Consider the following 12,701-nt stretch of genomic DNA (forward strand, 5'->3'; position numbering starts at 1 on the left):
CATTCATTCATTTTTTTCTTTTTGGCCTGAATTTGGGGTTTGAATTTTTCCCCTCTTGTTTTCTTTGCCCCTATTGATTAATTATTTACTAATGCATTAGCCTATATTTTTATTTCTATCTAGTTTTCATTCATTCATTCATTCATTCATTCATTCATTCATTCATTCAATATTTTTTTGCCTGGATTTGAGGTTTGAATTTGTACTCTCCTTTTGTACTATTTTCCTTGCTCCTATTTATTAATTATTTACTAATGTATTAGCCTATATTTTTATTTTTATCTAGTTTTTCTTCCTTGCTTTCTTCCTACCTACCTTCATACATTCATTCATTCATTCATTCATTCATTCATTATTTGCCTAGATTTGGTGTTTAAATGTCTATTTGCATTTTTCTTGCCCTGAGTTATTATTTACTAATGCATTAGTGTATATTTTTATTTTCTATTTAGTTTTCATTCATTCATTCATTCATTCATTCATTCATTCATTCATTCATTATTTTTGCCTGAATTTGGTCTTTAAATGTCCGCTTCCGTTTTCCTTACCCCAATTTATTAATTATTTACTAAGGCATTAGCCTATATTTCTATTTTATAGTTTTCATTCATTCATTCATTCATTCATTCATTCATTCATTCATTCATGTAGCCTATTGATAGAATGTTTTTGTCTTTATTATTACAATTTATGTATTTGAATGAAACTAAATTTGTGTTTTATTACATTTTATGTATTGATTCCGTTAAGGACTGCACAGTTTCTATATGGTGTATTTTGGGCAAAAAACTGAAACTTTTAGCTGGTCCAATTCAGCGTGTATGCGCTCACCACCTGAGTCACGCGAAAGCCGCATTACAGAGCCCTGCATCCCTCCACCCTTCAGAAAAACAACTCAGGGCCTAACTGCAGGATCCTCTAAAACTTTCACACGTCAGTCCTGCTCCCGCCTTAGGTCCATGCATTCATAAAGTACGTCTGCAGGTTATTTCTAATAACATTCATTGCGTATTTCTATGTTCTGTGTTCAGATACAGGCGTGTTTTTGAGCTCTCGGGGATTATTTCTCCTGTTCATCCGCGGAAGGCGACCGCGCTGGCAGGGGTTGTGAGGTGTTCAAGATGGCGGCGCCCTGTGGAGTGCAGTTTCTCTAACAGGTAAACAGGTTTATTAAACGATGTTTTTTGGGGTGACATTTTTACATCATCTGCATTGACAGTCGGGATGTTAGATGTGCTTGCTTCTCAGTATTTTACGTGCATTATAAAGTTTCTCGGGCGTTATTTCTGATTTGCAGTATGCTTGTCGATAATAAGGCTCTCTTGCCTGGGACTGTCTGTGAAATAATAGTCCCTATTGAATGTGACAGTTTCAAAACGAATCCTAACAAATCTCCCCGCGCGCATGCAGGCGTTTAAGGGGGAAGTTGAAATGCATGCGGGGATGTTTGGTTTGGTCGGCGCATTTTTTTGGAGACAGTCCCGCAGATTCTGGCCATTGTTCTCTTGCGCTGTTTACGCCAGTGGTCATTTCAACACACATCTGCTGTCAGTGCATGCAGATCAAACCACAACATCTCTCTGCACATGCCTGCGCTGTTATTTTGGGCCATGCATTGGTTGAAATACAGACATATGTTGTTTGCTATTTGCTGTCTTTTACGCCCATAAGAGCGGATGTTTTTGAACAGAATTTGTTGTGTGCATGCAAATCATTCAATGCAGTCTCCAGCTCTTACTGTATGATCATTGCTCGCCTGTTAAGTGTGTAAAGTCATTTAACTAGTAAGAATGACGGTTATTTTTCTTGATTAATTAAAATGTTTTTGCATTGTAATTTGCATATAAAATAAATACTTTAATGTTTTTAAATGTTTAAAATGTTTTTGTTATAGCTGAAATAATCACATGTATGATTATATAACATTATATATTAATGAAATAACATGCTTATTCTGACTTGTACTTAATAAAAGTATAAGTTAACATACTAAATTGTATAATTTTTAGTAATTGTTAAATATTTCTTGCTTGCAAGAATGTAGTCTTGTAGTAGTTAAAAAAGATAGTGGTGAAGTATAAAGATATAACGTACAAATTAATTATTTGTTGTGGCAGCACTATGATTGTTAAATACAGTATTTAATTATGTCATGAAATAAAATATGCCTGGCAATATTTTATTTGCATGCATCTGTATAAACTATTGTTACTCCCAGTTCTTTTTATTGGGCGTTTTCTATTAATCATGACAAAAAACTAATTATGTTAATAATCATATTTGGCAACACTTTATTTTGATGGTTCATTTGAGTATTAGTAGACTGTCTGCTTAATATCTGCTGATCTGCTAATTTATCATTAGATTGATTGGGATGATTCTGTAGGGAAGTGTATGTGCATAAAATATAAGAGATAATCTACAAGCATATAGACAAGCTCAATAATGAAAAAAAGATACAAATTAAATAAACAGTGTTTGATTGTTTTCTAAGAAGTCGAACTGTATTCAGTTGTACAGTAATTGAATAATCAAATGTAAAATAATACTGCATAGTCTTTGTTATATAAACAATTAAGTCATTATTCATCTGTCAAATTTACAATTTCGTAGTTCTAAATGCTTTTAAAGCCCTCACACAGTCATCGAGATGGTACTTTTTAAAAAAACTACATTTATTTTGTTTGTAACATGTACCTAATAATACTTAAAAAGTACAAATGTGTTCTTCATAGTACCATAAAGGTACAAAAGTGAACCTTAAAGGTACTAATGTCCACCTTTACAAAAGTGTAGCTTTTAAAAGGATACCACCACAGTGACAGATTTTGCACCTTTATTTCTGAGTGTGTAGACTTAGAATTCTTAAAAACTATGACTTGATTTAATATATAAAAACTAAAAGAGAAATTTGAGAAAAACTGTAAACTTAAACAGAAGTTCTTTAAGGAAGTTGTTTATGTGGCTCTAAACATGGCATATAAAGCTTCTTTGTGCTGTTAACAGCCCTGTTTTCCAGTTGGCAGACACAGCCACAGTTCGTGAAGAGGTCGTCCAGAACTTCATCTTATTAGTGTGTTTTTCCCCATGAGTGTGATACGTGCTTTTAGTTTGGGAGCTATGATTATGAAGTTAATCAATGAACGTCTTTGTATGGAACATTGAAGGGTCATTCTTGCTGTCACCTTTCCCTAGATGGTTTTCATCTTCTACTAAGATATCCTTAGAGCAGTGCTTTGTGTTTTCTAGCAGCTGTTTGTTTTGATGATATAATAAGGAGAAAGTGTCCACTTAGCAGTTGTTAGCTTCAGGTCTTGGGGACTCGCGTTACTCTCAAGATTAAGCTGGTTAATATGTAGGTTAAGACTATAATCTGAAGTTGTTGATATGGAGATGTGCAAGACTTTTTAGTATTAAATGCTATGAAAAGTATCTGTTATGTTTGGAAGTTGTTTTGCTAGTCTGTCTTCAGGTTTCAGCTTCAGGTCAGTTGATTACTGTTAACTAACATTCATGTTATGTTGTATAGTTTGTTTTAATATATAGTTGTTCCATCATCAACAAACATTTACATTTTTACTATGAATGCTGATTTAATGTTCAAAGTGTTGGCTTAAATGGGTAAATGTATTAAGGAAATGAATACTTTCAGTTTACATGCGCTTTTAATACTGTGCAAGAATAAAATAAATGCTCTACCACATCTAAGTGTCAACATTATAACATATTTAAATGCAATAAGTGTTAGTTATGATGAGCATAAACAACCAACATTTCAATCATTAAAAGTAAATAAAATAGAATTTTTAAGATTTTAAAATATAAATGACTAACCATTTAAAATCTTCTTGAAATATCTTGCATACATTACAGGTATATCAAATTATATAGCTGTTTTTAAATATTAGCCATGTTAATAAAGGCTTTTACATTTTTTTACATTGGCACGAGCATTGCCTTAGTGTCGGACCAGTGACGATATACAGTCACACCGCACTGCTTCGAGTATGATATTGCGTTTATGCAATGATAGTTTGACTGCATAATCATGTATATAAAAATAAAACAAATCAAACACGGAGAGTCTAAAAACCCTTTTGTATGAGGAACTACTTTCTTTGGCCATTCATTCACATCTGCAGCTGACGTCAGAACAGCAGAAACTGCTGCTCATTCACAACATTACTTTAGAGCTGGTATTTGAATGATTCCCTAGCGTAATGTTTAAAGTGATGAAAAAACAGGTGATTTTGCTCACATTTTACGATTATAACACTGAACGGCATGGAATGCCATCAGTCTACAGAGATTTCCCAGTTTCTCTCTGTTGCAATCAGGAGATCACAGTAATTAACCCCCGAAAAAGCCAAAAGCAAAGCAAACACTACCAGATTACTGTTGTAACAGGAGACTCATTAGAAACAGATGGCCATCAGTTTTAAGACTTTAAGATGAGTCCCATCTTACACTCAACACACACCAATTACTATGGTGTAAATACACCACTACAACATACAAAAGCAATACCAGTTTTATAATGTTTTGAACAGCTGTAGTTTGAAATTACGCTGTATTTTTCCTCCTCTAAGGGCTTATAATGCAGCCTTTGTTGTGGATGGACAACGTCAACCGTCTTTAGCCTGCTCGTCGCACTGTCTCTCAGAAATTAAAAAAATTTAAAATAGGCACTATCCTAAATAAACTGCATAGTTGCAATCTAAACAACTACATTATCGACTAAAAAAGTAGGTTATGTTCTCCAACAGCTGCAATATTTGTCAAACTGTAGTTTTCTCTGCTTGTTGCTGTATGTGGGCGGAGTAATACACAAGGTTGAAGAGGCTGGACGAGTACTGTTACTGGCAGAATTTCGCACGACTATCAACCAATAAGATTCAAGAACCAGACAGAACTGTTGTATATAAATAAAAATAATAATGTAAATAATTTGACTATAAATTATTTATTTTTATATTTTCCTTAAATAAGTATGTTCTTTGCATTTTTATAATATTACACTTAAAAATCTGCTTTTATTCTGTGTAACCCACATTTCGTTTTTGACCTTTGAAATGTGTAAAATACTCATGAAGTCACATTTAAATCCTAGAATCTCTGTAACTGAACCATACGTGCATTAACACCTATTTTAAAAGTAAAGTTTGTTTTAAAAAAGAAATTTTACAGGACATTAAGACATCTTCAATACTTCTTGAATTATAGACATGCAAACTTTGGAAGAAACATTTTTGAACCAAAAATCAAAAATATCGCAACAAAGATAGCTGAAGTTAATTATGTTGAATGTGTAATCTATTTTGACCAAATTGTTTAGTCAGTTCCCTGGTTTCATTAAACTGCATTCTTTCTTTGACTTTAACTGTGTTGATCTGGTGTTGTCAGGCTGGTGTGACAACTGACTTTTGTCATGTCTGTTTAAGAACAGGTCTGAACATGTGAATTATCAATGCTTAAAGGAACACTTTATTTAAAATAGCCTCATTTTACCAAGTCACCAAGATTTAAGCAGTTGAGTTTTACCATTTTTGAACCCATTTAGCCAATCTCCAGGTCTGGCAGGAGGACTTTAGCTTAGCTTAGCATAGATTATCATTCTGATTAGACCATTAGCATCTCATAAAAAAAAAAAGAGTTTTAATAATGTTTCTTTTTAAAGTTACGTTGTGTACTAAGACTGTCGTAAAATGAATAGTTGTTTTTATATTAGACAGGACATGGGGGAAAAAAGGTCTTATGCAACCATGGTACAGCAATAAGCTTGATTATCACAATGCCACAATGAGAGTATAGTTTCTAGCCATATATCGGTTTAGAAAGTTGCAACTTTTCATTTTCTGTCGGTCTACGTCCACGATGTTACTATTGAAAAGTCAAGCTTTTAAAAGGAAATTATCGAAACACATTTTTTAGCAAGATGCTAATGGTCTAATCTGATTCAGTGATCTATGCTAAGCTGAAAGTGTTCCCAAACTGCTAAATTATAATGGTAAATGGTAAAACTCAACTTTTAAACTCAAGGAGAGCTGTAAATAGAGCCTATTTACCAAAAAAGTGGAGTGTTGTTTTAAAAAAATGTTTGCGTTTCTTAAAACATCTGACCCTTTGATGGTAATGATATCAAATGTACTTCATAATGGCACATTACAACTTTTGTGCACCCCCCAATGTTTCTCTCACTCTTGAATTGGAAAGTTTACTTAAACGCAGAAACTGCAAGATGTTCTCATGAATATTTCATGGAGACAAGCACATCTAGAAAAGTGAAGTGATGTAAGTCTTCAAATGTGTCTTGCAGTGGTGCCTGGGGACTGTTTCGACGGGAGGCCCAGGGACCCCTCCAGGCTGGACAGGACACGGGACGCTGTGAGCGTGACGTCTGAGAGACTGTTTAAGAGACCCTCCACACCGTCATGTCCAGGGAACAGCTGAACGTGGGGGATCTTCTTCCCCTGTTGGAGACCTTTGACCTCCGCCAGCTGAACGAGATCAAGGGCCTTATTAATGAACACCTCAACACAGGTGCAGACAAAACTGCCTCTCTATGTTTGCATGACTTGATTTATAGTAGTATAGCTGCACAATATAATGCTTCAGAATGAACACCACAGTATGTGAATCTCCAAAAGACTTGCATCACATACTGCACAATGTCAAGTAGAGATCATACTTTATAGTAGGGCTGCACGATATTGGAAAAATCTGGATATGAACACAATTGCACCTTTTCATGGCTTGAATAGCCCCGTTTGGAATGAAATCATTAATTTAGATTTAGTGGGGTGATTTTGTAAGGGTTTGAATAATGTATAAAACATTAATAAATATAGTAAGCAAAAATTATTGCAATAGAGCAAAGAAAAAAGTACAATAATTAATAATAAACTAGTATTCAGGTACAGAAATTGAATAATTAAATGTCAATTGTAAAACAACACTGTGTAGTCTTTTCTGAATTAATATTTCAGTCAAATGATTCTTTAGTAAAGTTACAAATGTTGTACTTTTTGTGGTAGAAGGTTCTTGAAATGCCTTTAAAAAGCATGCCAGTGATAAACTTTCACTCTGTTATGGTTTTAATTTGTGGTTTGATCAATAATAATCCCAACTCAACATTGCATATCTTGCCATGTGACTTTTGCCGACATGCACATTGCTCAAATTATATATTGTGCAGCCCTAATATAGGTGACAAGGAATAACAGTTCAGAATTTGTGGATTAATAGCAAAGTTTGATAATAGAGTCTGAGTTTATCATTTGTAGGTTGTTACTGTATGAACAAACTTACTTTAGAGCAGGGATGTCCAAACTGGGCCCTATAGGGCTGTTGTCCAGCAAAGTTTAGTTCCGAGCCCAATCAGACACACTTGGGCTAGCAAATTGAGCTCTTACTGAGCCTTCTAGCTCTAGAAACATTCTTGCAGGTGTGTTGAGGTAAGTTGGAGCTAAAATCTGCAGAACACCGGCCCTCCAGGACTAAGTTTGGACACTTTTTCTTTACGACATTGAGGTATTAAAAAACAAAGATATTGGTAGCTTTTTACAAAGTTTAAAGGGATAATTCACCCAAAAATGAAATTACCCTCATCTGTTTTAAATCTTTATAAGTTTCTTTTTTTCTATTGTATATAAAATAAGAGGTTTTAAAAAATGCTGGTTGCTTTCACTCATTAACTTCTATTGTAGGAAACATTTTCTATGGAAGTCAATGGGTTCTAGCTACCACCATTTTTTGGATTTTTTTTTGTGTTAAACAGAAATAGGAAACTCAAATAGGTTTCAAACAAGTGAAGGGTGAGGAAAGGATTTTCAGTTTTGTGTGAACAGTCCCTTTAATTGCATTTTGTTTTGTACAGTTAAGACTATGCAGTGTTTCTTACAGTTTTTCTTAATTGTTTACACACATTTTCTCAAAGCATGTCTCATACTATCAGAACTCTACACACAAATCACAAAACACACACCCATTGGGCAAAACTCTTCAATTGTTCTGCAAAATTAAACTCTACATTCAAAACAATGTGATTTCTTCTCAAAATGATATTTTGTTTTCAAATGACACACACAAGCCATCACATGAATAGACAATAATAAGAACAGTTGAGCACTGATGTGCTTAATGTAAAACACTATGACCACTTCTTCTCCATTCATCATAATAACTTTCTGTAAGCCTTTTTTTGTTCAGTCTTACACTTACTACATAAGCCTACAAAAGTGCATTGTAAAATATTTCAGAATATTGTTTTTATACAAAACACACAAATATCAAATATATTTTACTGTATTTTTCCCACAAATACAGTGTGCACAGTGTTCATCAACCAACAACAAAGTTGCACATAACGTCGTCTATATATGCCATCAACAGAAGTATTTACTGAATACGGTTACAGTAAAAAAAAATGTTATACTGCATCCTCTTTTCTGTTTTGGTCTGGCCAAGCAGTGGGGGAAATGTCTTCTTGCATGGCGAATCCAGCCACGAAAAGCATCAACTGCTATAGCTTGGAAAAGGGGTATAAGTGTGTGTGAATTTCGGTCATCCACTTTTCATCTACAGGCAGAAAAAAAATTCCTCAATATGTTTGAGGAATGAAGAATATGGAGGGAGATAAACAACTAAAAACATGGGTTGGCAGTGAACCAGTTGTGAACCAGATGAGCTCTGATTTCTAAATTGCAATTCTGTGTGACAGGTGTTTGCTCATGTGATGAGTTAGTATGCAAAGTAGGGGCAACTGACTTAACAATTTTGAATGACAGTGTGTTCCTTGTTAAAACAAGAGATTTTCTGCATGAAAATTGTGCAAACTGCAGAGAATTGTGTGTTGTGTTTTGAATCTGCAATTTGAGTGTAAAGCAGGAATTGTGCTTGTAGTATAGCAGAATTGGTTCAGGGGGCTGGTGCATCAGCTACATGTTGTAGTCTTTGTGTCTGAGTAATTGTGTGTAAATAACTAAGAAAAACTGTAAAGCATAAAACATAAAGTACTGCTTATTTCATGTGGAACTTTTGTTGTATTGCATTATTTTTGCTTGTAATTTTTGTACTATAGTTTTATGCAGAGGCAGCCCCCTAAAGGTGTTAAAAAATCCAAACATATGAAATAGTTTTCATATCACAAAATATAAAGAAGAAAAAAAATATCACAAAGTCAGTTATTTTCCAATATCATGCATCCATAATTCTTTTTTCTTTTGAATGTTTTATTGCATGATTTAATGTTGATTTGTATTTTGCAGATCGAGGGTCCGTGCTGCTGAATGGTTTGGTGGATTATTTCCTGGAGACCAACTCTGCCCAGACAGTGCACATCCTGTCCTCAGTGAGGGAGCCACATGATAAGGTGACCACTTGAGCATATTCTCTGCATAATTTTCTAACCTAGTCTTGAACTTGCTTCACTGCGGTTTTGTTTAACTTACAACAAAGTACTGAAAATGGAAAATTACAGTTGAAGCTAAAATTATTAGCCCTCTTGAAAAGCATTTTTAAACATAAGTTTAATATCTTATTTCTTATAAATTATTTCTTTTATCTTTGCCATGATGACAGTAGGTAATATTTTAGTAGTTATTTTTCAGGATACTAGTATTCAGCTTAAAGGGCAATTTAAAGGCATAACTAGGTTAATTAGGGTAATTCCTTAAAATTTATAGCGCTTTTCTGGACACTTAAAGCGCTTTATACATTTGTGGGAATCTCCTCATCCACCATCATTGTGTAGCATCCACCTGGATGACGTGATGGCAGTCTTTGCGCCAGACGACATACCAGCTGATTGGTGGAGAGGAGACAGAGTGATGAAGCCAATTATCAAATGGGGATTGTCAGGAGGCCATGATGGATGGAGGCCAGTGGGCAAATTTGGCCAGGATGCCAGTTAAACCCCTCACTGAGCAGTATAGTGTCCCCTTCACTATACTGGGGTGTTAGAATCCACACGGACCGCAGGTTGAGCGCCCCCTGCTGGCTTCACTAGCACCACTTCTGGCAGCAATCCAGCTTTCCCATGTGGTGTCCCATCCAGGTACTGACCAAGTTCAGGCCTGGTTAGCTTCAGTGGGCGACCATGAGAGTTGCAGAGAGCTAGCTGCCGGCTGCTTGGTTAACTAGACATGTTAAAATAATTAAGCAAGTCATTGGACAACAGTGGCTTGATCTGTTGAAAAAGGAAAATATAATAGATTACAATTATTTAAAAAAAATGCATTTTTTTCCAGTCAAACTAACCGAAATAAGACTTTCTCCACAAAACTATACAGTATAATATAATAGGAAATTGTAATGTGAAGGCGATGGTGACAGTGAAGTGCGGATCCAAATGCAGGTTTTATTCAACAGAATGGTCAGGCAAACAGCAGTCAACACAGGGACAAAGAGGTATATGCAGATTATCCTGAGTTGTAAACAAATAACAGGCAAGTGGTCAGAAGGCAGGCAGCAGACAAGAACAAACAGTCAAAAAAAAAAGCGAGAGTCGAAACCAGCAACGAAAACGCTTCGGAATGCTCACAATTCAGTATAACAAGACTCAGCATGTGTGTGAGGTTTAAATAGTCCTGTAATCAGTCCGTGAGCAGCTTCAGCTGTGAGTGTTTGCAATCAGACAGGATCAGGAACCGGTGTGTGTGCACAGTGCATGCTGTGATTTGTAGTCTATGTAAAGGCGGATTTGTAGTTCTAAGTGATCTTTTCATTTATCAGCTATCTGCAGCCGCTGGTGATCGCTGGTGATCATAACAGAAATACTGTGAAAATGTCCTTGATCTGTTGAACATCACATGGGAAATAATGAAAAATTAAAAATGAAAAAGAATTCAAATGTCACCAGAGTAATCATTTTAGTAATAGTTAATAATTACAAGTAATTAAAGTAATTATTTTACCTTCAACTGTGTTTTTTCAGTTTTTGATAAGTTTAGCATGCAAACAACAGTTGTCAAAACCAGCCCTCTTCACAAATCCCTTTTTGAGCATTGCTGTTGCATGTGTAAATATAAATGTATTATAAATAATAATATAAAAATTATAATAAAGTAAATAATAATGGTAATAATAAATAGTACAGTTTAATAATAATCTTAGTAGTAGTTGTAGTAGTGCATGCGTTATTCTGGCTGATTTTTTTGGTAGATTTTTATACTAATGTTTGTTGCTTGCTTAGCTATATTTTTGTCAATAAAATAGGTCATGCTTTGATCATGTTTTTATATTAGCCAAGTAGCCCAAAAACAATCATGCATTAATTATTTTTATTGATGCACATATATAAAAATGGAAATTTGAAGTTTAGGAACTGGTTCAGTTATATTATAACTCATTGAAAAGAGGTTTGAGTTGTATTTTAAGTGTGAACATCCAATTCCCCCCACTCAAATCATACAAAAATGAATAAACAGCTATTAAATATATGAACAAATGAAGCTTGTCATCTCACCATCATCATTTAAACACCTGCATATCAGGATATCTTTAAGCAGTATTTCTATTTTCTATCAAAAATATTTAATAACAAAAATGTCTGATGTCAGTGAATACATTAGCAGCAGTTTTAATAAGTCTGGTTCATAATATGACTTGGATTTTTTTGGTCTCTTTCTCAGCACCTTTTTGATAAAATGAATGAATGCATGGCTAAAGCCCCCTGTCGCCTGCCCACCCTCACTCTCCTGGGGCACGTTGTCCGTAAGCAGCCATCTTGGATCCACAAGATCGCGCACTATCCGCTGCTGCTATCTCTCCTCAAATGCCTCAAGGTAAGCTTGTAGTGTGAACTTTATCTGATTTGCTGCTTGGTATTAGGTGAATGATTTTTGAAGGAAATACTTTGTTATAACTGCACACTAGGAATCTTTAAGCATTAAGTCCGCATTAATAGATATTAGTATCAGATCATTTGTGGCTTATGAGCAAATGTATAATGTGCTAAATGATTGAATTTTTATACTTTAAGGATTTATTTTTCATTACTAACTTAAGTATTACATTATTTACAAACCAGTTTTGTAAGAGTAGTTGTTGGTTTTTAAGATCATTCAGAATGAGTAAAGCCCTGGTCAGATTACACGATTTTTTTTATTGTCGGTTACGAAAGTATGAACTGTGTCAGATTATGTGAAAAAAATGTAAAAAAAAAAAAAAAAAAAAAAAAAAATATATATATATATATATATATATATATATATATATATATATATATATATATATATATATATATATATATGTATTTATTTACTGACATGTTTACTGCTCCAAAATATTTTAAATGTTTCTCAGAATAAAATATATTGGCTGTGAAAAAAATCGCCTACTACTCAGTAGGTACTGCATTTGAATTTGAATTTACTACTCGACTGATAAAAAAAGTACATTCTATACAGTATGAATGCGAGTAGTATGAATGAAGCTCGGATGTACTACATCTGCCATTTTATCAAGATCACGTGACACACCTGCTTCATTCCCGTTGGATAGCGTAGCATCCATTGGATGCGCACTTCAGAATCTCGCTGGAAGTAGTAGGTCACTTCTTGCATACTGTTTTTTCAAATTTCTATAAATCTAGACATACTACTCAGCCCACATACTGTTTTTAATGTACTATATAGTATGGAAGTATGCAATTTCAGACAAAGTCATTGTCTTCGGAGCGGAAATAAGTTCTTATTTTTTAC

The 12,701-nt window shown here is 34.3% G+C and overlaps 1 protein-coding gene across 1 annotated transcript in view; it reads left to right on the top strand.

Moving 5' to 3' along the window:
* The first annotated feature begins 1,123 nt into the window (after window positions 1-1,123).
* The window catches only part of tsc1b (TSC complex subunit 1b), a 37,469-nt gene continuing 25,891 nt past the window's right edge, over window positions 1,124-12,701 (top strand). The window contains exons 1-4 of the mRNA NM_001282392.2: window positions 1,124-1,157; window positions 6,317-6,540; window positions 9,267-9,370; window positions 11,631-11,783. Of these exons, the coding sequence (NP_001269321.2) occupies window positions 6,432-6,540; window positions 9,267-9,370; window positions 11,631-11,783 (366 nt within the window). The 5' untranslated portion in view covers window positions 1,124-1,157; window positions 6,317-6,431. The remainder of the gene's footprint in view (window positions 1,158-6,316; window positions 6,541-9,266; window positions 9,371-11,630; window positions 11,784-12,701) is intronic.

The sequence above is a fragment of the Danio rerio genome, chromosome 21, assembly GCF_052040795.2.
Source record: "Danio rerio strain M-AB ecotype USA chromosome 21, GRCz13ab, whole genome shotgun sequence".
Lineage (NCBI taxonomy): Eukaryota > Metazoa > Chordata > Actinopteri > Cypriniformes > Danionidae > Danio > Danio rerio.